Here is a 25,349-nt window from a genome sequence, read left to right as displayed (position 1 = left end):
CACGCCCCCCTGCCCCTGCCCAGATCCCCTCCTCGCCTTCCCTCCCCAGCCAGAGTCCTGAGCTCTGTGCCAGGCCACCTCCAGCCCAGCTGAGGGGCTCCCACTGTGGCCTGTCTTAGGATGCTGTGCCCCCCACGCTGGGCTCTGCCGCCTTCTAGGCTGCCTGTGTCTTCTCGGCAGCCCATCGTGAGTGTCCTTCCCTTCTCCTGGATCAACCTAGCTTTTCTATGAAATACCTGACGGAACGATACAGGTTCATGCACCAATGTTCCTATGAACCCCTTCCAAGTACTTCGGGGGGTGATGACCGGAAACACAGATAAGAACGGAGTCCCAGCTTTCTGGTTGCGAGAGCCGTGTACCATTTTTCTGCTTTCTGCTCCAGTGGTAGCTTTGGTGAGCCTGGTCCCACATCCACAGTGCTTTTACTCACAGGTCAGAATTCCTCGTGCGCTTGGGTTAGCCCCCCGCCGTTCCCCACCGCACCCCCGCCCCGAAAGCACTTGGTTACCCGTCTGAGTTAAGCCGTGGGTGGGCAGGTACAGTCCATCTACCAGTAACAGCCCCGCCGTGCGTTGACCATTCAGAGACCTGGGATGCTGGCACGTGTTGTCTTCACTGAGTCTGTTCCAGATGGACATCTGGATTCCGTGCTCTGCTGGCCGACTCTGCCCGTCATCTTGCTCCCCTGCCCCTTCTGCCCCTTGACTCCTCCTTCAGTGCCGGCCCGCTCTCCTGGACCCCTGGGAAACCTGAGCTCCTTCACAGTCCCTTGACAAAGCTGCCCTCCTCCACCCAGCCTGGGGGGTAATGGGAAGCCGAGGGGGTAAGAAAATCCCCTGTAACAAAACTTTTTCATACAGCGGATGAACACGAAGAGGGAAACGGAGACTCCCTAAGACGTGCGGGATGGAGATGCTGCCACTCGAGATTTGCTTTCAATGAAGTCAGGAGCGTTTAGAGGGGAGGTGGTCCACACAGAGGGGCTTCCTATGTCCCAAGGAGCTGGAAGAATGGGCTTCCTCGATCACGTGGCGCTTCGTGCCCGTGTTGCTCCTCCCTCTGTTCCAGGTCACACACCGCGGTGTTTGACTATTGAGTTACGTGGGTGGCGGGTCACTAGCAGGTTAGGCAGAGCAAAACCAACGCCCGATTGCCTGGGGTTCTTCAAGTTCAACTTCTGTTATCAGAATTTGCCTCTCGCGATCTCCGCACACAGTGCTGCTTCCACGAACGCGCTATATTACAAGGCCAAAGGGACTTTGCAGACGTAATTCGCCACGTGGGTCCCGTGTAAGCCTATGGACCCTTCAAAGCAGAGAGCTGGAGCTTAAGAGGAAATCCAGGCAATTTAAAGCACAAGAAGGATTCCGTGCACGTCGCTGGCCTAAAGATGGAGGCAGCCACGTGTCAAGGAAACAGGAACCCGGTCCTCCAAACCCAAGCAACTGGATTCTGCCAACAACCTGAAGGAGCTTCAGCATGGTTTCTTCCCCGGGGCCTCCAGCAAGGAATGTAGCCCAGCTGACACCAGCAGAGACTCGCGCCATGCTGGACTTCCGCCTTCAAAAGCGTGAGATAATCGGCGTGTGTTTTTTCAAGCCGCCAAGTTGGTAATGAGCTCCACAGCCAGAGAAAACGGACTCAGCTTTGTGGCAGAAGGTACTTCAAGCCTTCACCAAACCGCAGCCTCTTGCACTCTGTCGTGGTGATCTCTCGCTACATAACAAATCTAAAATCGAATAGGTCTGGGCCCCTGAGTGTCTTAGTCGGCTGAGCATCCAACTCCTGGTTTCGGATCGGGTCATAATCCAGGGTTGTGAGATCGAGCCCTGCATTGGGCTCCACACTGAGTTTGGAGCCTGCTTGGGATTCTCTCTCTCCTTCTCCCTCTGCCCCTCCCTGCATGTGTGCATGCTCTCTCTCTCTCAAATAAGAAAACACATATATTAAAATTGAGTAGGTCAAGAATTTGGAGGACTCAGCTCAGCATTTGGGGCTGCCAGGCGGAGGCTGGGGCTGGATTCTTCTCAAATGCTTCTTCCCTTCAATGTCTGGTGCCTGGACTCAGAAAACCAAAAAGCTGGGCTCCTAGGGCATCTCCTTGGCTCTCTTCCAGTGGTCTCTCCAGTTGTGGTGGCTTTGGGTAGTTGGATTTCTTGAGACCTTAGGACTCCAAAACTGCATGTACCAGGAGAGCCACGCAGAAGCTGCAGTGTCTTTTTTTCAGCTGCTCCCGGGAGTCATAGCATCACTTGGGCCATACTCTCTTAGGTGGCCACAAAGGCCCATCCAGATTCCAAGACAGGGGACGTAGATTCCTCCCTTTGATAGGGACGTGGCAAGGTTCTAGAAGAGCACGTGGGACCAGAAATGCTGTGGTGGCCATCTTTGGAGAATGCAGCCCGTCCCTCTGGCCACAGCAGTGACGCTCCTCCCTATGGAAACCCACACTCACACTTTTCCCTAAGAGCCTCCAAGTCTTACTGCATTATGTCAGCACGCTGAGGCCCAGGGTCCAGGGTCTGGTCATCGAGATCAGACCCAAGGATGGGAGAGGCTCCCCAGGGACCGCCCCTGAGAACTGCTTCTCCATATGCAGGCTGCACACTGGTGAGATGCACCGTCTGCCCCATACACCCACCGTGGTGGGACCAGCATCGCCCAACTGCTACAGACATGACCCAAAAGAGGGGAAGCAGCAAGTGGCAATCACCAGTCTGCAGCAGTTCTGAGATGCAGCAGGGCTCTGTTCCCAGTCCCTCCATCGGGGCCCAGTCTCACTCTCCGGGAACAATTTCTGGGAATCTGGCTCCACCCTCTGGGCCCTCGGTCCCAACCTCTGAACCATCTTTCCTTTTTTCAGATGTAGCTCAGGACTGAATCCGAGTAGTTTCTTCCGGTTGCTTCTTGCCTGCAGAAATTTGGGGTTCCAAGATCCCCTTTTCATTTTCTATGGTATGTCTTCCTTTAACTCACACTGATGTGCTTCCTTTTGAAACAGTGCTTCTCATTTATTCGTGATTGATTAACATACCCACGAAAGCCACATCCACAAAACTCACTCTACCTCACTCTACGTTGGGCTTCCAGTGGTATTTGCAGGGACAGTGTCCTTCAGATTCTTAGAGATCCTGTCGTTTGCAAGAGAAGATGCATGAGGTGTGCCTTCAAGATCCTCAGAAGGCCTTTTGTGTGTCTGAAAGGCTCTATGAGGTGACACCATAAATCTTCCTGAGGTTTTAACAGAGGATTTCTAGTCGTGCTTTTGGGTCTCATCTTTAAACCATATTCTCCTGACAGCAGCGCGGATTTGAGCTCTGTTCAGAGCCCTTCCTAAATGGTAGCACTGTTTGCCATCCAGAGAGGCTGGGAATGAGAACCCAGCAAACCCAGCAAGTCCTGGCTCTCTTATCTTTTATTTTTAGAGAGAGGGCACGTGCATATGAGTGGGAGAGGGGGCAGAGGGAGAGAGAATCTCAAGCAGGTTCCATGCTCAGCACAGAGCCCAATGCAGGGCTCGATCCCATGACCCTGGGGCCATGACCTGAGCCAAAATCAAGAGTTGGACGCTCAACCAGCTGCTGGCTCTTTTGTATTTAACGGCTGTTTCTTCCTCTTACATTCTACTACGAACACTGCCCTCACATATCCGTAGTTTGGCCATTCAGTTCATTAGGTACACATTTTCTGTAGATTGTCAGGTTCTCTGCTGCTGTGTAACAAAGATCCCCTTTCCTCCAGAATCCTCACTGTGTTTTCAGCCTTCACTGAAAATCTTCACTAGAGCCTCAGCTTTCTCTGTCTCTTCAACATCTTCCCAGCCCCTGCCCACTGCCCAGTGCCACACTCATGCCCACGTTTGACACTGTGTCTCAGGAGTAACCATTTCTAGAGACCAGCACCTCCTCAAGTGATCTGCTGTTATGTACACAATCTCTTCAAAACCTAGTGGCTTAAAACAACAGCCATTTATTTCTTGCTCTTCCTGTGGGTCAGGAATTTGGGAGCAACCCAGCCGGGCAGTTCAAGCTCAGGGTGTCTCATGAAGCTGCAGTCAGGTGGCGACTGGGGTCATCTGGAAGGTTTTGTCCACTCACACATCTGTGCTTTGGCCAGTTGTCGTGGACGAGAAGTGTTAAATGGTGATTGGAACTTACCAAATCTTCGACATTCACTCTGATAGAAATAAATTCTCTTTACAAGTCGTTCTGTTGCTGGCTATGTGAAACAGACTCACCGTGCAATAATCATCACTTGATGGAAGACCTTTCCCAAGTGGGTTTTGGGTTCACAGATTGTGGATCAATCTGGGAACGGATCGCACTGGGAAAAGACGGAATCCAGGACTTTTTCCTTTCTCTTCTGTCAATTCTATCCCTCTCTCTGATGTAGCGTAATGCAGTCTGCAGATGGCAGCAGCAGCGTGATCTTGCTTGTAAAACGTACAAGTTTTGGAAACATCATTTTTACATATGGGAGTGATACTAAAAGCGGCTGTAGTGACCACCGATTTATATTTTCTAGAATTTGTAAGTCTGGTGCTATGATATCCCGAAAAACAAGACACGGAAGAGACGGGTTCAGAGTGAACATGGGATATGGAAGAAGCTTCAGAGGTGCAAAGGGGCTGAATACCACTTCCTGAAGATACTCCAGGCCCGAGTTTCTAAAGTGTTTTTTTTTTTTAGTAGATTCTATGCATAATGTGGGACTTAAACTCAGGACCCCAAGATCAAGAGTCGACACTCTGCTGACTGAGCCCGCGAGGCACCCCGGGCCCAAGTTTCTAAAGAAAAAAAACAACAACAGAACATCTGGACATCTGAGTGAGATTCCTCCAATCAAAACTGGATGGAGTAAAAATATGGAGGAAAAGAGTTTGGCATTTTAATTTATCTGGGACCATAATCTAACCTAGACAGGCTTCACATCGAATGGACCCATTAGCTTTTGCTGCATAAACCACCCTAGGTCCCGGTGACAATAAACATTCCTCAAGGGCCTGCACCTTGGCTGGGACTTGGGTGATCCAGACTGGCTAAGTAATGTGTCTGTGGTGCCGGCTGGCCTAAGCTGGGCCTGTCTAGGGCACCTTGGTCAAGTGTTCCTCCCCTCTTCTTCCTGAGACCAATAAGAGAAGCCGGCCTGTTCTCGTAGCAGAGACCAGAGTGAAGACGGCCCAACCACGTTAGCACACCTCGAGCATGTGCTTGTGTCACATCTGCTAACATTTCATTGGCCAAAGCAAGACACAAGGCAAAGGACGAGGAGGCAGGAAGGGGTGGAGAACTGGGATCTTTTGTGCGATCTGCCACAATCTGTCTCCTTGCCAATTACTCATGTAAAATTTCCTCATCCTCCTCTAAGGATCCTCCCACATTTCTTCCAGTCATGCCATCCAGCTAGAAGTCTGGGATCCCGTGACCCACATCAGCTTTTCCTTGGCGCAGAGGCTTATGAACTTTTTAAGACTTGTTCTTGCCCACTTTCTCAGTTCAGACTACCATAACAAATACCATAGACCGGGTGGCTTAAAACAACAAACCGTTTCTCACAGTTCTGGAGGCCGGAAATCTGCAGTCAAGGTACTGGAGGATTTGGCATCTAGCGAGAGCCCTCCTCCTGGCTGGTGGACCAGCTGCCCTCCCACTGTAGCAGAGAGAGGCTAGTTCTCTGGGGTCTCCGCTTTGAAGGGCACTCATCCCATCACGGGGGCTCCACCCTCAAGGCCTAATTACCTCCCGAAGGCCCCGCTCCCACATACCATTTAAATGGGGACTTGGATTTTGCCGTATGAATTTGGGGCGAACACAAACATGTGATCTATAACACCCGCACAGAGACAAACGCAGTGGTGACGAGACAGGATAGTGCCCCTATGTAAGGACGAATTACAGTAGCTGATGACTTACAGCAATGTTGATGTGCTGTAGGCAAATACTGTCTGGTCTCTCACTGTTAAGGATAAGGAATATTCCTTGATTAGGCCTTGGTCCTGGAACCTAAAAACGGTTCACTAGTACAAGTACTGCCACACGTTTTTTGGTAAACGGCCAGATTATTCATTTTTTTAGGCTTTGTGGGTCAGTTTTGTGTGTGTGTGTGTGTATGTGTGTGTGTTTAACAACTCTTTAGATAAGTGAAAAGCATTCTTTGTTCAAGGGCTGTAGTTTGCTAACCCCGTTTGCTAACCCCGCCCTTCTTCATTGTTCTGCACACTTGTCTGGGCTCTCCGAGTGGGTCGCGAGTGGGTCGCGAGTGGGTCGCGAGTGGGTCGCGTTCTTCCTTTTCCATCACACTCCTTGACCACTTCGGAGGAGGGAATTGAAAAATACGTCCGTTTTGGCTACTGAGCCTGCTTTCTGCTAGTAGAAAAATTGGGAGCCAGGAAACCTTTCTACATTTTGGAGAGTCTTAGTCTTTCTTCATCCAAGCTGGCAGCATTTTTGCTAACATGGCTGCCTCCAAAACTTAGCGGGTTTTCTCTGTATTTTATTCCGTTCCATTCATGTACCAAAAGCCAAGCAATTCTTATGCTTAGCTCTCTAGGCCTAATTGCTGCTACTTTGGTCGTATCTGGCTGCTGTGAGATCATGCCCTTCGGATCCCTAGAAGCCTGTGGTAGGCAGAATTTTAATACGGGTCCTCATGAGCTGTGATACCTGGTATTAGTCCTGTGATTATGTTACATTATATGGCAAAAGGGGGATTATTCGGGCACACATCTAATCCCATGTCCCCCCCATAAACCCTTTAAGTTATAAAGTAGAATTTTCTCTGGCTAGGAGGTAAGCTCAATGATTAAAATGTTAAGAGGCACCTGTGTGGCTAGGTGAGTTAAAACAACCGACTATAGGGGCGCCTGGGTGGCTCAGTCGGTTAAGCATCCGACTTCGGCTCAGGTCGTGATCTCGTAGTCGGTGAGTTCGAGCCCCGTGTCGGGCTCTGTGCTGAGAGCTCAGAACCTGGAGCCTGCTGCTGATTCTGTGTCTCCCTCTCTCTCTGACCCTCCCCCTATTCATGCTCTGTCTCTGTCTCAAAAAAAATAAACGTTAAAAAAAAAATTAATGAAACAACTGACCATAGATTTCAGCTCAGGTCATGATCTCAGTTTGTGAGTTTGAGCCCCACATCAAGCTCTCCCTCTCTCTGCCCCTCCCCCGCTTGCTCTTGTCTCGTTCTCTCAAAATAAACTTTAAAAAAGAAAAAATTAAAATATCTGTCAATACGTTAACCACACTTGTAGTTAACATTCCATAACGTATAGAGCTGCCAAATCACTACTTTATACACCTGAAACATCGTGTGTCAACTACGCTTCAATTTTTTAAAAAAACAGTGTAAAAAATGTTGGGAAATAACGTTAAAGCAACATTTATTGAGCTCTTGCTGTGTGCCACGGCAAGTGAGGGCTGTGGGGAAGCTGAACCAAGAACCTGACCCCAGGGTCTATTGTCTTAAGGACGGGCTTATATGATCTGATGAAGAATCAGTTCTGCAGAATTACCGCCCAAGGACACACTGCGCGCCAGGCGGGGCTGAGTAAACAGTGTGCACCCAGACCTACACTACAGTCCGGGTAAAGCGAGGCGCAGACTTGGAAGCAAAACGCAAGGCAGAATGAAACCTACGCTTCGAGCAAAAATCCGGGCGGAGGCTGGGCTGGGCGGCATGGAGAGCAGGGCCAGGCAGGGAGCGTCGGGGACAGCCACCTCCCCGAACCAGGGCGGGTGGCGGCCGGGGCGGGATGGCCCAGACCCAAACCCCTGACGCTCAGCACGCCCCCCCGTAGTCCGCTGCACTAAAGGATTCTAGCAGTGCCGACCCAATTCGGCTACTCACGACTGAGAACGTTAAGCAGCTAAGAGTACAACGCAGTCAGCGCCGTCCCCGGACCACGCTGCGCGCCACACGGGCGCAAAGAGACCGACGTCTACACCGCCGAGCCTCAGGACCCAGCCCTGCGCCCTCGGCGTGCCGGGACCTACGGACCGCGGACGGAGCGCGGCGCCGGGGCCGCGCGGCCGCAAAGGAGCTCCCTCATGTCGTAAAAGGGCCGCACGTGAGCACAGCTCTGGCAGACGGCTGGGGCTCCATTTTGGACGCCGTCTCCGCTGCGCCAAGTTGGGGGAACCTGTTGCTCGTCACGGAGGCGCTGCCGCCGAACTCGGCCCCGCACCTGGCGCTCGCGGCCGGCCGGCCGGCGTCCTGGCTTCGGTGAGCGGCCCGCGGGGCCGGCCGGGCGGCGGCGGCGCGATGTGGCCCGAGGGCGCGGACGAGCGGCGGGGGCCCGAGCAGCCCCGCGACCGCCCCCGGAGCCCCGCGCGCGCCGCCCTCGAGCGCGAGCACGTGCGCGCGCACCTGCGGGCCCGCCTGAAGCTGCTGGAGGTGGGGATCCTGCTGGACCGGCTGCAGAGCGAGGTGGACTCGGTGGAGGGCGCAGTGGGTCAGGGCCGCTGCGGGAGCGGCGAGGCGGAGGAGCGGGTGCTGAAGCTGTACGAGAAGGCGGAGAGGAAGGCCGCCGAGGTGGCGCGGATGGGGCGGAGGCTCGTGGAGCTCCACGGCCAGATCGACAGCTGCGGCTTCTCCTGAAGGACGCGGGCGCGGGTAGGTGTCGGGCGGCTGCGCTCCCGGGAGGGGCTCGCGCCGCCCCGCCTGGGAGTGCACGGCCGGGCGGAGGGGGAACGGGGTGGGGGGCAGACACAGGGTCGCGCTTTTACGTTGGCAATCAGAGGAAAGCAGTTAGTACGTTGTTGTGAAACGTGACGATCATTTGTAGTAAAGCAGTTGCAGGCAGGCGTGGCCTGGGGTGAAAGCGTAGGCCGTCGGGCGAACGAAGGACGAGGGGGCCAGTTAGAGAAGCGTGAAACCAAGTACAGGACGGAAACTTGCAGGTGCTGTGATATTGGAGCGCTTCCGATGACCTTACAGCATTTTTTAAATTTGTATTTGTTTATTTTGAGAGAGAGAAAGCATGTGATGGGGAGCCAGAGAGAGAGAGAATCCTAAGCAGGTTCTGTGCTGTCAGTGCCGAGCGGGACGTGGGGCTGGAACTCATAAACGGTGAGATCCTGGTCTGAGCCTGTAGCTTAACCGACTGAGCCATCCAGGCCCCCAGACCTCACAGCATTTTGCACGGGTGGTTGATTGAGTTCCTTTGACTCCGGATATGCGAGTCTTAGAATTTCAGTTGTGACGGTTAATTTCCCCACTCGTACTCTAGACTGACTGCTTGGAGAGGCTGTAATCGAGAATATTTGGTTTTCGCTCCCTTATTTTTCTGTACTTTCACTATGTTAAACACTAAATCTCCAGCATCATTCTGGGGAAATGGTTTCAGTATTACATATGCGGGTATGATTATGATTATTAGGTGAATTCCGTTTCAAAAAGACAGCTTATAGGTAAGTACTCTTAACGTAAAGGAATAGGGTCTAGATTGTAAGCTGCTGTGTGGTCATATTCGTTACTGTGATGTTACTGTGTTTTTAAAGTTCCAAAATAACATTTTTTTGTTTTTTGTTTTTTGTTTTTTAATGCTTCCTGGAATTTGGGGAACCCATGAAAGAAACTTGAGGTCGGAGTTCTGCAAGAGAGAAGACGCTACTTGGCTGCAGTTGCTGAAGCAAGAAGCCAGACCCCCTTCAGGGATGTGGACGCCACCGCTTTGGATCACATTGAGAGGGCCCCCGGTGAGATCGGGGGCTGTTGGGCACGGAGAGCGGTGATGTCTGCGTTTCGGGATTCTGCAGTCCATCAGCTTGGAGCAGGAGAGCTGCGTTCTTTTCATTTTCTTTGTTTGGTTGTTTCTTTTCTTTCAGAAATGTAATTTTTCTGTGGCCTGTAAACTGGTGCACATCGTGTAACGTGTCTGGTGAGCAACCTAGACTAAAGGATGAGATCTAGGTACTGTGAGTCTTGGCTGACTCTGAGATAAACTTTTTCGATCTAGTCAGGCATTTCAGGAGCTTCTCTGCCACAACTGCACGTGATATTTGCATGGCTTGGAGGGTTTGGGGAGGACAGCCTGGTGCTGACCGGGGTGGGCCCCAAACTGATAGCAGGGAGCATCTTCCAGGCTTAGAGGACCTCTGGCTGAGGTCCTCAGAGCAGAGCTCACAGGAACTGAGAGCAGGGCTCTAGCTTGTGATAAAGTTCGTTTGCCTGGAAAACAAGCATTGAAAGCCAGTTTTTGGAATCTTTGTGCAAACTACCAAAGCCATTGACTTGGCTGGGAAAAGGTGAGATAAATAAATTTTTTTCACAATGAAAGTTTCTCTTTGATTGTCATCATTTTCAGATGGAGGTCCAGTGCTTCTGATTTGGGAGGTCCAGTGCTTCTGATTCAAAGCCTGTGGGCCAGAGGGAGGTTTGATCTGCAGGGAGAGAAGCCAGAGCAGGAAGGGGCCTCGTGAAAGCATTTGGTCTGGCCTCTGCCTTCAGGGAGCTGAAGTTCATTCAGTCACTTAAGTTTCGCCGTGACCATGCGTCGCGTTAGACCCTGCTGGACACTCACAATTTCCAGGAGAGATGAGCTCAGGTTGAGACAGCTCTGTAAACATACAATCGCAGTCCAGTGCCCCCTGTGCTGGTCTTCGGTTAACCACGTAAGTTGAGTGTCCGCAGATGCTGGGGGTACATCCGTCAACAGAGTGCTTATCCACTTGGGTCTGATATTTGTAAGCTTAGAACAGTGCCTCATCGTTGTAAGGCAGGAAAAAAACGTGTGTGTGTTGGGTAGTGGTAATTTCTGTAGAAAACAGAAGTGGGGATTAGGTGCGGGGGAGGCGTTGCTCTTTATATAGGATGGTCAGATGACACATACGAAGACGTTTGAGCAAAGACAGGTCGTGTGGAATATACGCGAGGGCACCTAGGGTAGGAGTATCCTGTAGGTAGGTGGAGCGAGCGTGTGGCCCAGGTAGCATGGGAGACGATGGCAGGCCGGCGAGGTCAGAAGGAGCCATCACCCTGAGTGCAAATGACGTGGAAATGGTTTGAAGGTCTACGTGGAGTAGCAGCAGCATCTGAGCGGGTCTGAGGAGACCCCTGGCCGCTGGGTTGAGAACTGCCAGTTGGGCGAGCAAGGGTGAGAGTGGGCAGGCAGCCCACAAACTGCTGGGGGTGGCCGGGGCAGAGTGGTTGCTGCAGGCGCCGGTGGGCGTGTGGACCGCGCTCTGAAGATGTCACCAGGGGACTGTGGGGGCGCGAGGATCCAGCAGTGGTTCTGGGGTTCGGGGCCTGAGTCCCTGTCGAGGGTAGCCATATGTAGCCGTATCATTTGCCAAAGTGGGGCAGTCTTGAAAGTGAGAGGTGGCCCTAGTAATAATGTGGTTTGGGACCACAAGTGTAAACTGGCTCTGGCAGACAAGGAGGTGTAGGTAGGTACCCTGTGTTTTTAGTATGGTCGGAGCACTAAAGAGGGAGTCCACTGAGCATCGGGAGCTTGAGAACACTTTTCAGACGAAGCGAGTCTTGGTTTGGGCCCAGAAGCGTGAGCTCAGATGCCTGAACAGCACTCCGGGCACAAGGAACCGGCGTCCCGTAACCGACCCCGAAAGTCTGTCAGTAGGTAGAAATGTGACGTGATGGAGAGGGTTTGAGGGTGTTTGCGGGGAACGGGGAGGCGGTGAGGGGGCTAGAGAGCATGGTTGTAGCGGTTCACGTACGACTTTTGTAGAGTTTAAACTTGACCGTGTGTGTCCATGCTTCTCCCCCTGGGGAGTCTGTGCTCCACGCCGCACCTGGACGTGCCGTCCAGTACTCCATAGCAGGGGTTATGTTGGTATATTCTGAATACTCAGCATTTTTGAATGCGTGACTAATTTTCAAATGACCTACCACTCGCTAAAGAAGTCTCACAGTTGGGGCTGCTTCTGGCTGTGGGCCGGGCCCCTGCAGCAGGGCTATTCAAACTTAACGAGCAGCTGAACCCTTGGGGTCTCCTCAAAATGCAGGTTCTAACCTGTAGTTAAGGACCTGGGGGGGGGGGGTGAGTTTCTAATAAGCTCCCCAGTGATGCCTATGCTGCCGGTCAAGGTACTGCGTTCTGAGTCCCAAGGCCGTCGAGTTAAGCATGGTTGGCTGAAAACAATCGAGAAGTAGAGTGACGGCGGGACGTGGTAAGATTTGAGCAGGTCAGTGACACTTTCACGTTTGTAGTTTAAGAAACGGGCACATGGTTGTGGAAAATGGACAAGGCAGGGGTGTGGAGTGAGGTCGGGGATCTCACCGTTGTGATTGCACAGAGGGGAAATGAGGACTGAACCCACCTCCCTGCCTTTAACTTCCTTTGCCTGCTTGCGCTGTCACTCCTGGAGTTCTAGCCATTTCCTATCCAACCGGCCCCTGAGCCTGCAGTGCTTTTATTAGAAGGGCAGTCGTGCGCTGTGCCGTGGCTCTTGGCCAGTGAGTGATCCCGGGAGGACTGTGAACACAGCCAAGCAGGGCTGGCGTGGCCAGGGTTGAGGACTGAGGGTCTGCACCCCCCTCTCTGGAAGCACCAGCCTCTGAGGTCCCTCACCTCGCTGTCCCCTAAGGCCAGACAGTGGGTGATTGTGCAGCAGGGTCACATGGAGGGTGAGGGGTGGAAATGGGGATTCTTTGGGAGTCCGTTTCCTTTTCTAAACACTGGTGATCGGTATTACTACCTTTGTACTCATGAATAAAGTGTTTCCAAGACGTGAATGGGATGGAATAGGTCAAATGCTAAACTCAAGGAGCTCAAAAGTGAAAACTGCGTTGATCCTGTTCTTGCTGTCAGCCCACAGCCAGGGTCCTACGGCTCCCGTCTGGGGTTAGGACCCTGGATGTGTGGAATGATAAGACAAAAGTCTGTATTAGAAGAATCTCCTTGGCATTTGACACTTAACATACGTTATCTGATTTTCACAAACTCGAGTGATCATTTTACTGTCCTCGTAGTTCAGGTGAGGAAACTGGGGCTGCAGGAACCCTCAGGAACTGGCTCTGTGACCCTGGGCGGGCAACTCTGGGCCACCGTAAGATGATGGTTTGGCACTGTCTTGTCTTTGAGCTTCCTTGGGGCCTTGACATTCACCTTGTCTCCAGTTCACGTAAGGAACCAGCCAGCTCTTGGACAGTCTCAGCCCTGGCCCTTGAGGCAGAGCTTTGAAGGCCTGTGTGTGTCAGGAGGCCTTCTCCTGGGCTTTGGGAGCTCACGGGGAGGTCCGGCTCCCCTGGGACTTGCACACGGGTCCTGTATCTGGACCGAGTCTGATTGGACAGAGGGAGGCTGGGTTCCTCGCAGGCATGAGACGTTCTCCGGAAAAGGGCACTGAACAAATGATCTTTGATCTTCCTCCACCCCCACTCCTGGGTCATCTGGGGACACCCATGATGCAGTTCTTGGATAGCCCGAGGCGCCCTGAACTCGGGCTGGGCTGTACAGTCGGGTCATTGATTCAGCGCCACCGAGAGTCACACGTGTTCACCCACATTCCTCAGCTCCCTCGGGCACAGCTTCGTTCCCTCTGCTCCGCCACTCAGGGACGGACGGAGAGTGCCTCAGTGTTTGTTTCAGTCCCTTGAAACATCCCTGCCTGACCCAGCAGTCCTCTTTCGGGCCGGTTGAACTCCCTCCGATGGTGGATTGTCGGTTTGTCCCTGTACTTCTGTCCGCTGTTTGTTCAGGCCCTTTGAAACTGTGTCAGTGGGCACTGATTAGAAAGGTCCTCCCTTCCTGCTGGAACTTGGATCGTGTGGTGACCCTCCGTCCGGCACTAGTTTTGGTCTGCGGCCAGCCGCCCCAGCTCGCTTTTGCTTTGTGATTTTTGATCATTTTCGCTTCAGTCTTTCTGTGCCTCGACATTTCAGAAGCGTGTCTTGATTTTGTATGTTTTGGATTTTTTATCCAGGTCGACAGTCTCTTGTGTCTTGGCTTGAGAATGACATCCTTGCGCGTCTATTGTAATTGCAATATATGCGGATTTATGTTTATCATCTTATTCTGACCCGTTCCACATTCCCATTTCCTTTCTTGCCTTACTATGGAGTGAGTTTTTTTAAATTCTTTTCTCCCCACTTTACTGGTTTAAAACTCATATACTCTTTTCCTGTTCCTTTAATTATCCCCTTCAAAATGTGCACGTGCATAATTAGCTTACCAGAATTTAAAGTGGATGGTATCTCTATTGTCCTAAAATACGTAAGGATCTAAACACTAGGATATGCGATCTTTTGTTCATTTGTTTTTTGAGAGAGGGAGAATCCCACGCAGGCTCCACACTGTCAGCGCAGAGCCCGATGCAGGGCTTGAACTCAGAGGCCATGAGATCATGACCCGAGCTGAAATCCAGAGTAGGACGTTTAACCAACTGAGCCACCCAGGCGCCCCTGTGTGTCCTTATTCTTGGAATAATGGTTTTGCTGGGTGTGTAATGAGAATGCAGGTATCTCTTGGAACGAACTCCGCGGTCAGGACCATAGAGTGGAAAGGACCACAGGGTGGGCGGGCTTCGGCAGTCTCCCAACCCCAGCTCCTTAGTGCTGCTTGTTTGGCTGTTCCCTAGCCTTGACCTCTGGAACACTGCGAACATTCCACCGTATCTAAAAGGGAGTAAGAATGGAGAGAGAACACAGAGCACTCTGAAGGAATTCTGCTGTGGAGTGGAGCAGAGAAATGTGACCGGGCATATGGGTAGAGGCTAAGGAGGCTGTCACCAAAGGGGCCAGGAGAGAAGGATGAGGCCGTGCTGAGCACTTGCTGGGAGGGGTTGGGTGGAAAAGCACCTGCGGATCAGGGTGGACGTTGGCGTTCGTGAGCCTGAAAGGAAGGACATAGACTGCCGCACGAGCGGATTCCTGGAAGCTGGGGCACACGCGGACACTTCTGGAAGGAATCACGAGCACCTGTCAGTACTTCCCTTGGTGCAGGGGTGCTGGGCAGGGCAAGTGTTCTGGGTCCTAGCCCGTGCCTTCTAGTCCTGCTGGGCCCCCAAACCGCTCAGGAGCCACCTGTTGTGTCAACAGAAGTTATCCGAGTGGGAAGGGCAGGGTCCGTTATTTTGGTTCTTTTATACTTCCCTAGATTTAAAAAGCAAAATAATACTAAAATCGTAAATACAAAATAAAAAAAAGTTTTAAGGTCTATTTTTGAGAGAGAGAGGGAGCGAGTGGGGGAGGGGCAGGGAGAGGGGCTCTGAAGCGGGCGCCGCGCTGACAGCCGCGAGCCCAGTGCCAGCAAAGGGTTCTCCTCTCCGCGTTGCTTGCTAAGCCGAACCCGGAGCGGGCCAGCGCCTGGGAAAACTCCAATCGCCGGAGTGCACAAAAGTCCGAGTGTCGGGCAAGGAAGGGGAGCTTGGCTGCCCAGCTCTCGCAGGAATGTGTGCCCGGTGGGGTTTCCAAGTTAGGAACAGAGCCGTAGGGAATTGGCTCACACAATTGTGGGCACTCGGCAAGTGTAAAATCGCAGGGCCGGCCCGCAGGCTGGAGATTGAGAGCAGCGTCGATGTCTGTCTTGAGCCCACTTTCTGCAGGCTGGAAACGGGCAGCGCTTCTGTCCTGCGGTCTTGAGTAGAATTCCTTCCTGTCCCTTGCTGTCCTGGAAACCTCGGTCTTCTCTCTTGAGGACGGAAACCTCGGTCTTTTCTCTTGAGGACGTCCGCTGTTTGGGTGAGGCCCACCCACATGGCGGGTCACCTGCCTCCCTGCAAGTCCACCGAGCAGTATCTTTGCAGCAACACCCAGACTGGCGCTGGACCCCGTCGTCCAGCCAGGCTGACACCTAACATCGCCCGTTGCAGCCGTCAACGGGCAACCTGTCCCTCCCCATCACAACCCTCGGGTTACGCTTCATCTCGAGGGGAAACCTGAGCTCCCAGAGGTCCCCCACCAGTACGCGGCAGAGTCAGACTCAAACCCAACCCTGTCGACCCGGGCACCGGCTCCCCCGCCCCCCATCAGAGAATTTGGCCCAGAGCCTGACGCTCGGCCCTGGCAGGGCTGGGAAGCGGAGTTTGGGGGACAGGCAGCCTGCAAGTGTGGGACGAGCTGACTTCAGGCATCACAGTGGCTTCAGTGAGGCCACAGCCTCTCAGCTCCTCTTCCTCTGTGTTCTCGAGGTCAGCCCTGTCCTGTACTCACACAAGACCCACCTAGGGGAGGGGACGAGCCACGCTCACACAGGTCAGGAAGCCAGGTCCCACGGCCGGCTAGTGGGGCGGCAAGGACCGTCTTGCAGGAACCGGACGAAAGGGCCCGGGAGATGGAAAACCACAGGTCACTGCGAGGCTCCTGCTTTAGCTCGAAATTTTCTATGAGCTTCTCGACCTAAATAGGAGTATTTTTAAGACCCTGGTTGTTCCAGAACAGCACACCCTGTGCACCCCAAAGATAATGGGCACCTTGAAAAGGTGGGACTCAGGAGTTCAGAGTCCTGGAGCGGGTCTAATCTGAACCGTTCATTTTATAGGTGAGGAAAGTCGTCCTGCAGGGGCAAAGGGACGCGCCAGTCACTCGGCGTGTCAGCTGCCCAGCGGGGCTAAGGCCAGGTAGGCCCCAGGCGCCCAGGGACAGGAGACAGGTTCCTGCCACCACTCTTCCCAGCATCCCCTGTGCTTCTGCTTAAAAGGCAGATCATGGGGCAGAATTGAGGCTAGTGTCGGGGATCCCATGAGACAGACACTGGAAGGACGTGAACATGTGAGAGTCAGCCAGGCGGGGGGTTAAATATGTAGAAAGGTGTCTGGAGCCCCCTTTACCTCAGCCAGCCTGGATTTTACTCTGAGCAGCCCAAACGGTCACGGCTTTTCTGATCCCTGTCACCTGCAAGTCTTGACTCGCAGAAGAAAACTCCGCAAAGTTTCCTAAGGTGTGGCTCTGGAGGAGGCCCTGAGCCCCTGCGTCGGGGGCTGTAGGGCATCAGAGATGACGGTGAGGGTGGGCTTTTTTCTCTCCGTCGAGGCCCTTCGGCAGCGTCCACATAGGCAGAAATTGGAGGTAAGCGGCCTGCAAGCCCAGGGATCCCGAGGACTTCAGGCAGTCACCGGAAGCTAAGGGAGAGGCAGGGAACAGTCTCCCTCTGAGGCCCCAGGAAGAAACCAGCCCTGCTGACAGCGTGAGTTTGGACTTGCAGAACTGTGGGAAGACCCATTTCCGGTATTCTCAGCACCTAGTTTGTAGTCATGGATTACAGCAGCCCCAGAAAGCTAACACAGCCAGTTGGGAATGCTTCCAGTCACGAGCCACAAGAATCCATCATGGCCTCATCCACATGGTGGCAACGTGGCTGCTGCTTCTCCGGATGTCACTTCCAGCTTTCAGAGGGAAGACCAGGGGAGACTGGAGAAAGGTTTGCAGGTGGCTGCTCGGGGGCCCAGGGCTCACTGCCACCTTCCCAGGAGTCCTGTGCCCGGGGCGAAGACAGGGCCTCTGGCCTCACAGCTACATGGCACATGCATGACCCCTGACATTCAGCTTATTCCTGAGAAGCTCATTTCCTCAACTCTCTCAGCCTCCTCCCTCAGCAAATATTTGTCTGCTACGTTACTGAGGATCAAACCGGTTTGTGCAGTGAGAGTGGAGAGGAGCCTGGGCTTCTCACCCACGTCCTCGCTCTGAGCCTCAGTTTCCCCTTCTGCAAAGCGTGGATCAGATGCTGCGGTCCCCTCCTCTTCCTTCTCTTTTCTTCCCCCTGTTGAGGCCTCCCCCAGTTCCCAGATGTCCTTTGGGCAGTGACTACAGGACCCCTGAACTTTCAGGGCCGGAGGGCTCCTTACCCCGCAGCCTTCGCCCTGGCCTCCCTGCCTCCATTCTCACCCTCCTTATCTGAAGCTCCTACCAGCTGCTGAGTTCGCCTAAAAGGAAAATCTGACTTGTCTCTTTCCGGCTGCAAACCTCCAGCCCATCTGGTCTCCACCTGGCCGCACAGCAGGGTCACCTGGGAAGCTTTGGGGCAGTGCAGCCCAATGAAATTGCAGCTCTGGGCGGGTTGGGGGGGGGGTGGCAGGACCCTGACAGCTGGCGTTTAAAGTCCCCCAGGAGCTCTCCTGTGCCATCAGGGCTATGAGGACCCGGTTTCTGGGACCAGGTCCCAGTGAGGCCGGCCTGCAGGGCCTTTCCTGCTCTGGGCCCGTTCTCCTCTTCAGCCCACTCCAATTTCCCCCCTCCAAAGCGGCGTTCTTTGTGCCTCTGTTCCTTCGCTGTGCCCCTTTGCCCCCTGTTCCGAGGGTCTGGCTCTCCATGCCCACCCCCCACCGCAGACCTCCCTTCACCCTGCAGGTGCAGCCCTGGCCCAGGGCCTCCGTGCCCCTCTGTTCTCCCCCCTCGCCCTCGCGGGCCTGTCTCTGGCCGGGCACCCCAGAGGTCAGGGCCTGCACCCCCAACCCCGTGCAGGGGCCTGGGTGACTCAGAACTGGCCGCACCAACATGGCTTGGGGCTGTGCCTGATGGGTCTGTGCCGACCTGGGCCACACGCGAGGGGCCTTGGGTCATGTTTGCTGAGCATAGATGTCCTCCTCCCAGTGACCCGGGCCCCAGAGCCTGCCGAGCTGTTCCCATGGCAGGCCACGCCTCACCTGCCCCACTGCCCACGTGCCTTTCCCCGAAAGCCCCTGACCCCACCCAGGGCCCGGACCCACAGGAGACATTTCCTGGCAGCCCGTCCCCCTCAGAAGTGGGCAACACTCTGGGCTCCTAGTGGGCAGGCAGCCTTTTGTCTCTTGGGCAGGGCCTCCCGGGTCTTTGTCTTCCTGTGGTTCCTGTTTGCCCTGCGTGCTGTGCTGGGTGTGGGGGAGGGCCCACACGCAGAGGGCTGGCTCAGCCTGGTAGGCGATTCCGGGGAGCATAATGCGAGGGGGCATTTGTGCCGAGACGGGAGCACTTTTCTCTCCCAGCTCAGCCTCCTCCGAAGAGCCACGCTGGTCCCTTCCCGACAGGCTGGCCCGCGAAGACCACAGCCTCCCAGATCCTGTGACCCCTGACCCCAGAATCTCCATGCTGTAAAGGGGCACCAGCGACCGCGGGGCGCCCAGGTCCGGAGGGTGGGACGAAAGATCACCCCGGACCTGCTCGGGGACAGAAAGGTTTTTCTGCGTGATGCAATTCGCCATCTCCTTTCAGGAAGAAACTAGCTTTGCAGACAAATGTAGTGTTAAAAAACAAAATCCAACCTAGTACACTTGAAGGGCTCGTTGGCTTTGTTAAGGGATTCAGGAACTGGACAGCACCCCAGATAGCAAGTAGAGGGGAGCTTCCAGGAGGTGTACAAAATGGAAGGTTTTGACAGGAAAGGGGGCTGTGAGAGGTTATCAGCAAAAGGACCGTGCGGGCCAGCACACTTTCGCTGGGTAGGGAGGTAGGGAATCAGGGAATCGCCTGCAGACCATCTGTCTTTGGGGGGAAGGGGCTGAGGCCAGCTACTTCACCGGGCTGATCAGATAATTCTGACCCGTTGGTCAGGCTGCATTCCTGGGGGAGGCCAGAGCTGCAGCTACATCAGGTACGGAGGCCCAGTTTGGGGACTCGGCCCAAGTGACACCACTCGGGCCTGTGGTTTTCTTTGTAACAGCAGTTGCTGTTAAAATGTTAAGAGTTGAGACCTATCTGGAAAGTTAGTCACAAGGGGCGCCTGGGTGGCTCAGGCGGTTGAGCGTCCGACTTCGGCTCAGGTCATGATCTCGCGGTTTGTGGGTTCGAGCCCCGCGTCGGGCTCTAGCTCGGAGCCTGGAGCCTGGAGCCTGCTTCGGATTCCGTGTCTCCCTTTCTCTCTCTCTGCCCCTCCTCCACTTGTACGCTCTGTCTCTCTCTGTCTCTCAAAAATGAATAAATGTAAAAAAAAAAAAGTCACATGCCCCCATGTTACCTCCTGCGTGGTCGGCTGTCGGAGGCGGTCAGTGACTTCCGCTGGGCCTTCTTTTCTGCGTTTACTCTGACGGTGATCATCTAACTGCTTTAAAAAAAATCCCCACAGGGGCGCCTGGGTGGCTCAGTCGGTTGGGTGTCCGACTTCAGCTCAGGTCATGATCTCACGGTTCATGGGTTTGAGCCCCGCGTCAGGCTCTGTGCTGACAGCTCAGATCCTGGAGCCTGCTTCTGATTCTGTGTCTCCCTCTCTCTCTGCCCCTTCCCTACTCGGACTCTGTCTCTCTCTGTCTCAAAAATAAATAAACATTAAAAAAAATTAAAAAAGAAAATCCCCACAAAGATGGGGTGCCTGGGTGGCTCAGTCAGTTAGTTAAGTGTCTGACCTCAGCTCAGGTCACCGTCTCATTGTGTGTGAGTTCGAGCCCCGTGTCGGGCTCTGTGCTGACAGCTCAGAGCCTGGAGCCCGCTTCGGAGCCTGTGTCTCCCTCTGTCTCTGCCCCTCCCCCTCACACACTCTGTGTGTGTGTGTGTGTCTCTCTCAAAAATAAATAAACCTTGGGGCGCCTGGGTGGCGCAGTCGGTTAAGCGTCCGACTTCAGCCAGGTCACGATCTCGCGGTCCGGGAGTTCGAGCCCCGCGTCAGGCTCTGGGCTGATGGCTCAGAGCCTGGAGCCTGTTTCCGATTCTGTGTCTCCCTCTCTCTCTGCCCCTCCCCCGTTCATGCTCCGTCTCTGTCTGTCCCAAAAATAAATAAACGTTGAAAAAAAAAATTAAAAAAAAAATAAATAAACCTTAAAAAAATGTTTTTACAAAGATCTCCATCAGGAGAGGTCTTTGGCCTTGCTTTGACTTTTGCAACAAGTTTGAAAACAAAACATTGGAAAAAACCCACACACTCACTAAATTATCGGGGTGGGGGAGGAGAAGCATCCTCTGCCGTGTCCTAGATAATGCTGGCCAGCCCCTGCTGGCCCCCAGCCGGGTCTTCACCCCGGGGTCTGGCAGGCTCCCCTTGACCCGCCTTCAGGCTCCTCTGCACCTGCCCCCTCCTTGGGCCCGTCCGTCTTCTGCCCGCCCAGCCCAGCTGTAGCAAGAATCTGGAAGTCACCTCCCCACCCTTGATGTCTGACCAAATTCTCCACCCCTCACCACCCCCCCCACCCCCGCTTTGGAGGGTAAGCCCTTGGCCTGCTTTCAGTCAGAATCCCCCAACCCTGTCTGCCTCCTCTTAGTAATTTCCCACCCCCTGACGCCCGCCCTCTGCTCCCCAGCCGGCTCTGCTGTGTTGGGAGTTGAGCCAGTCCCCTCTCCTTGCAATAGTCCCAAGCCCTGTTGTGACATCCCTGAACACTCTTCCTTCCCTTTCAGCAAGTGTCATGACGGGACCTCTGACACCCTTTTGTCATGCTGGTGAGGCCCCAGGAGACAGGGACCTGGCGTCTCACCCTAAGAGGGACTTGGCCAGCACAGCATGAGCCCGCCTGCGGGGGGCCTTGCTAAGCCTCCCCTCCGGGGTCCTGGGAAAGGAGGAGGGACTGTCCTAGGACCCGCTGCTGCTCCTGGAGGGTGCCAGGCTGGGGCTGAGTGTGGAGCCGGCTTCACCTCCCACCACCCTGGGGTTCCCTCGGTATCTGGCGTCCAGGCCAGGCAGCCGGGCCCCCAAAGTGCCACCCCCTGGGGACCGAGGGAAAGGCGGCTGGTGCTCACGGAGCTCTGGCTCGGCTCTGTGGGGCTCTGTTGCATCTGCCACAGGCCCTTGAGGTTCCGATAGACTGTGAGTCCTCCGCACAGGCCATCGGGAGACACGGGCTTAGCATTTCAGGTCTGGAAAGCACACGGTGCCCCTGGGGCCCCCTAGCCAGGTGGCAGGAGAAAGCAGGAGCAGACAGGGGGGCTGAGGGGCCGGGCAGGGCGGGCCCTTCATCTGGCGGTGTGGCCTGGATGCGTGTGCCTGCCTCACTCCTCCAGCTGCGGCTTTGGGGATTGGGGAGCGGGACCGAGGGGTAAGCTGGTCCTGGCTGGAGTTCTGCTAAGCGCTACGGGAGCAAAACCGTGCTGCGTCCCACGTTCACTCAGACAGCCTCCCTGACGCTGGCCCACGGCGTGCAGGTCCCCCTCAAGTCCATGTGCACAGGGGCCAGAGGACCGGACAGGACCGGTCCACACATCCCTTACTCACCAAACGCCCACCAGGCCCCCGCTTACTGTCCCCTGACCATGGTGTCGGCGAATCAGTGATGAATGACCCCAAGACAAGGGAAGCACGGGAAAATGTGGGTGCACCACAGGTGTGGGCTGGGCGAGGTTTCAGGAAGTGTCGACAGTGCATGTCAGGGACTGAGCAACGCAGAGGGGGGAGGGGCAGGGCCTGCAGACCGTCCAGCCCTGTTTGGCCCACCCTCTGTGTCAATATGAGGCTGGGCCTTATAAGGTGCCTGCAAGCCTCCGGTGGGACATTTCCTCGGCCGAGCCAGCTCCCGGCAGGACGGTGGGTCCACATCCAGCACCATGACGGAACTGGAGACGGCCATGGGCATGATTATTGACGTCTTTGCCCGGTACGCGGGGGCCGAGGGCAACAAGCAGAGCCTGACCAAGGGGGAGCTGAAGACACTCATGGAGAAGGAGCTCCCTGGCTTCCTGCAGGTGAGCGCCCAGGGGCGCGGGCGGTGGGGGCACGCGGGGAGGGCGGGGAGGGCCGGGGAGGGCCGAGGGGGTGCCCGGAGCAGCCGGCCGGGGGGCAGGGGGAGGCTACCCGTCCAGGAAAGGATCAGCTAGCTGCCCTAGGGGCTGAGGCCTCCAGAGCTCTGGGAACGGGAGGGAGCCGGCAGCCAGTGCAGCCAGGTCAATCCTTAAAACCAGAGTTAGGAGTTAGAGTCACAATTCACTTAGCACCAGGATTCTTTCTCAGCAGGGGAGGGGGCGCAAGTGGGAGAGCGAGGGATGCAAACCTGAACCTGAGTGGTGGGGGTGGGGTGGGGGAATCCAGGGCCATCTGTGAGGCTGCGTTTGCTGGTCCCTCACAGCTGCACCCCTCCAAGGCTGCGGGCCACATGCTGCCTGGTGTTAGTGGGGCTGACAGGGTACAGATGGCAGCTGGTCTCACTCTGCTGTGGGCTATGTCTGCCCAGAGCCGCCGGCCCGGATCCACCCCAGGGGGCCTCCCCAGGGACCTGTAAACCCAGGGCCTGCCCTCCTCTGTCTCCCCGCTTCCGGCTCCCCTCCCCCCTCCTCCCTCCCCCTCTCCATTCCTCCTCCCTGCTCCGTACTTGGGGAGTGGGACCAGCTGCCTTCTCTTCCCTCCTTCTCCCCTCCTCCTCCCTCCCCTCCTCTCCCCACACTCTCTCCTGTCTCCCTCCTTATTCCTCCTTCCCTACCCTCCTTCCCAGCCTCTCCCTCCCCTTCCCCACTCTCCCACCATCCTCCTTCCTCCCTCTCCTTCCCTTCCTCCTACTTCTTTCTCCTCATTCGCCCTCCCTTCTCCCCCCTCCCCCTCCCTTCCTCTTCCTCCTTCCCCTCCCTCTCTCCCCCCTCCCTCCCCTCCTCTTCCTTTCCCTTTCCACGGGGATCCTCGTCCTCTCTGCTCCCCTCCAGCTCCCCTTCTTCTCCCCTCCTCCCCCCTCACCCCACCAAACTCCCCCCTACCCGCCTCCTAAGGGCTCTAACTGGTTCCTGAAAATGGAAGCCTGAAATTTTCAGTCTTCAAACACACTGAGCGTTTCAGTATGTAAATGCAGTGAGGATATATATATATTTTTAATGAAGTTCATCTGTTTTTGTCTATTATAAATATGTGTTTGTGGTCGAAAATGTAAGAATACAGAACTGTGGAGGCAAGGAAGCCCCCAACACACCCCTCTCTCCTCTTCCATCAGCCTTTTCCCCATGGAAAGTTGATGTGAATGAAAGTCTAACATATGCAATTTAATTTCTTTTCGAATTTTTTTTTTAAATTTTTTTTCAACGTTTATTTATTTTTGGGACAGAGAGAGACAGAGCATGAACGGGGGAGGGGCAGAGAGAGAGGGAGACACAGAATCAGAAACAGGCTCCGGGCTCTGAGCCATCAACCCAGAGCCCGACGCGGGGCTCGAACTCACGGACCGCGAGATCGTGACCTGGCTGAAGTCGGACGCTTAACCGACTGCGCCACCCAGGCGCCCCTCGAATTTAATATTACAGCAAACAGCCTCAAACCCCGAGGCTCACGGAACGCCCCGCCCACGGGGCACTGGGCGTGGGTGCAAATGTTCTGATAACCAACCAAGTTTAAGAGTCTATCCCATGCGGATTTTGAGACCAAAGCCTGGGGGTTGCGGGAGGGGCGGACGCAGGTGGTCCGGGGAACGCAACTTGAGAACCAGTGGCCCAGCCTGGGATTCTCAACCTCCTGCCGAGGAACTTGGCCAAAGCAGGGGCTCAGGGCCCTCAATACTGCAGGCCTCCAGCTGATGCCGAAGCCCCCCGGAGCTGCAATCCTGGGCTGTCGGCCGCAAACTTGGGGAGCTCAGCGTGGGCGGCTAGGGGCCCTGCGCCGCGGGGACGCCCCGGGAACACGGCGGCTGCAGCGCCTCCTGCCGCTGGGTCTCAGCCCTGCACGGGGTGCGGCCGGGCCTCCGCCGTCAGGTGGGCGGACACTTCCCAGTGTCCGCCCAGCCTGGGTGTGTCCCTTCCCCCGGGTGCCCTGGGCCCTCCTCCTCCTCCTCCTCCCCGCCTGGAGCCCGGGCTGGTGCCGCCGCCCGCCGTTGGGCGTGAGGATCCGAGGCTCGCGCGGCACCAGACCGGTGCTGGGTGCGTGGACCAGACGCGGTTCAGTGAGGTGACCTTGCAAAGCAGGCGGCGTGCAGCGGTGGCGCGCGAGTTTCCTGGGAATAGTCACCACCCTAGGGCATCTTAACCAATGCAAAGACGACCCCCTGCAAAACTTCAGGAACACGCGCGCCTGCACAGCATAGTGCAATTCAAATTCGGCCTAAAACAAAGAAAGCGTGAGTTAGTGCTTTAGTTCGAGCCGGCACACACCTTCGGGCAGTTCAGAGCTTCCTAGAGCCCGGCGACTCGGTGACTCGGATGTCCCCCCCCCCCCACCGCCCCTAACGCCCAGCCCCAGCGCTTGGCCGAGGGCCCACCGCGCTGACCCCGGGCCTCTGTCTCCAGAATAAAAGGGACAGGGACGCCGTGGACAAACTGCTCAAGGACCTGGACGCCAACGGAGACGCCGAGGTGGATTTCAACGAGTTCATGGTGTTCGTGGCCGCCCTCACAGCCGCCTGCCACAAGTACTTTGAGCAGGCGGGGCTCCACTGAAGCCCTGCAGACCCAGATCCCTGGGGGGGGAGGGGGGGGCGGGGGGGCTCCGGACCTGCCCCCAGCTTCCAGAACCCTGGGGGTGATTGCTTCCCTGGGCCCGGCCTGCCCCCGACCCTCTGATCAGTAAAATGCTTGTGACACGCGCCTGTCTCCCTCAAATGGATGATTTCCTTCCGCCCTCAGCGCCCCCACCCCCAACACAAGTTTTCTAA

General features: G+C 55.4%; 2 protein-coding genes across 2 annotated transcripts; both read left to right on the top strand.

The window, feature by feature from the left end:
- The first annotated feature begins 8,259 nt into the window (after positions 1 to 8,259).
- LOC124520855 (putative MORF4 family-associated protein 1-like protein UPP) lies at positions 8,260 to 10,275 on the top strand. Its single transcript, XM_047091950.1, has 2 exons — positions 8,260 to 8,610; positions 9,572 to 10,275. Exon 1 carries the CDS (start codon positions 8,260 to 8,262, stop codon positions 8,593 to 8,595), a length of 336 nt encoding a protein of 111 aa, XP_046947906.1. The 3' UTR covers positions 8,596 to 8,610; positions 9,572 to 10,275.
- Positions 10,276 to 22,220: 11,945 nt separating this feature from the next.
- S100P (S100 calcium binding protein P) lies at positions 22,221 to 25,280 on the top strand. The gene is made up of 2 exons (XM_047091748.1): positions 22,221 to 22,473; positions 24,985 to 25,280. The coding sequence occupies exons 1-2, from the start codon at positions 22,336 to 22,338 to the stop codon at positions 25,132 to 25,134; spliced, it is 288 nt and encodes a 95-aa protein (XP_046947704.1). The 5' UTR covers positions 22,221 to 22,335; the 3' UTR covers positions 25,135 to 25,280.
- Positions 25,281 to 25,349: the final 69 nt, after the last annotated feature.

Source organism: Lynx rufus, unplaced genomic scaffold, assembly GCF_022079265.1.
Source record: "Lynx rufus isolate CCGP_SWC_20201006 ecotype Redwood Valley unplaced genomic scaffold, mLynRuf1.p SCAF_3, whole genome shotgun sequence".
Taxonomy (NCBI): domain Eukaryota; kingdom Metazoa; phylum Chordata; class Mammalia; order Carnivora; family Felidae; genus Lynx; species Lynx rufus.
Note: the sequence above shows the minus strand (reverse complement) of the source record. Positions and strands in the feature narration are given on the sequence as shown.

Excerpts from the sequence above, each read along its gene's own strand:
- S100P (XM_047091748.1), top strand. The coding sequence starts at position 22,336 with ATGACGGAACTGGAGACGGCCATGGGCATGATTATTGACGTCTTTGCC. Across the intron at positions 22,474-24,984 it reads AGCTCCCTGGCTTCCTGCAG|AATAAAAGGGACAGGGACGC; the intron begins GTGAGCGCCCAG and ends CTCTGTCTCCAG.
- LOC124520855 (XM_047091950.1), top strand. The coding sequence starts at position 8,260 with ATGTGGCCCGAGGGCGCGGACGAGCGGCGGGGGCCCGAGCAGCCCCGC.